Source organism: Nanorana parkeri, unplaced genomic scaffold, assembly GCF_000935625.1.
Source record: "Nanorana parkeri isolate BGI_ZX_2015 unplaced genomic scaffold, ASM93562v1 scaffold890, whole genome shotgun sequence".
NCBI classification, from domain to species: domain Eukaryota; kingdom Metazoa; phylum Chordata; class Amphibia; order Anura; family Dicroglossidae; genus Nanorana; species Nanorana parkeri.
Window position 1 is genome coordinate 482,807 of NW_017307158.1, and position 1,270 is coordinate 484,076.

The following is a 1,270-nucleotide window of genomic DNA, read 5'->3' on the forward strand; positions in this document are numbered from 1 at the left end:
ATGATGGACATGTCGGAATTCGGGGAGGCAGCTTCCTTCCTACGGAAAAGTGACAGGGAATTAATGATACAGCAGACAGTGGCGTTTGAAGGCAAGTGACTTTATGACTACTGTATATCATTAGATGTTTTGTTCTGAATCACTCACATTTTCTTTACACCATTTTTAAAATGTATTACATTGATTTGATGGACAACTCTTTTTGGAGTTAGCAGTACTCTGTGTAATGAATTAATGAATGAATGAATTTTAATTTTTGATTACCACTAACCTTTGCAGACAGATATGCGTTAATGCTCATCGGTCATGCATTTTTAGCAGTATATGAATATTATGATTTATAATCTGTGTCGATGATGAAAAATGACCTGTGCTATTTAAAAAAAGATAGGACAACCCTGGCTTAGGTAAGCCACTAGTAATGGGGAATGTTATACTTTCATGAGAAAATGGACCTCTGGTAATGGGTGGCAAATAAAGATTGGGGTTGGTTTTATTAAAAAAAAACGAGAACTATGGCAAAACTTTTTTGGCTGTAGTTCTCTTTAGGGTCACAGATGGACGGTTACTAATGTCCTCCTGTGACTCAAAACTCAGTGGATAGTGGGCTATTTCCTGCTTTGGGCTGACAGTGCAGAGCTGTGCTACAGTCAGGAAGGATCCTGACAATATTATCAGGATCTACCCCACTGCCTGATTGACAGTTGGCTCTGTCTCTCTTTAGGGCAGAGTCAGCTGTGCCCACCCCCTCCCCTGTCTGTCCCCCAATGAGCGCTGGAGGAACAGAGAGGGGAGGGGGAATCCCTCTCTGCAGGGAGAAGATCGTGAGCTGAGCGATCAGCGGTATGTGATCTTTAGAGTGGGCGTGTGCCAGCTATAGTGTCACACGTTGGCTCTATCTATTGGGATGAGTGTATTTCACTCATCCCATATTTCTCCTTTAACACAAATTGAATGAAAAATACTCCAGTAAACGTGGAGATGATCATGAAGGCAGTATGATTCTCTGTTTTGTTTTAAGAGTTAGGCCTGTTTTGCTGCTGCAAAAGCTGTAGTTTTCGCTACTCAGTATTTGGCCAGATGCATTAATGCTTTATATCTATATGATCATGCATCGTTACCATTGTCTCAGTTTGGCCTATAGATTACATACAATTGGTTAGGGGTTTATTTATTTACATAATGTTCAGAAATAAAGGGCACAAAACCAAAAGGTGAAAAGCCCCAAAATGCCTTGAATTGTTCAAAATCTGATTTTTCATAAAGCAGC

The 1,270-nt window shown here is 40.3% G+C and overlaps 1 protein-coding gene across 1 annotated transcript in view; it reads left to right on the forward strand.

Moving 5' to 3' along the window:
- The window catches only part of LOC108794737 (myosin-6-like), a 78,649-nt gene continuing 77,379 nt past the window's right edge, over positions 1-1,270 (forward strand). The window contains exon 1 of the mRNA XM_018565830.1: positions 1-91. Coding sequence (XP_018421332.1) covers positions 1-91 — 91 coding nt within the window. The remainder of the gene's footprint in view (positions 92-1,270) is intronic.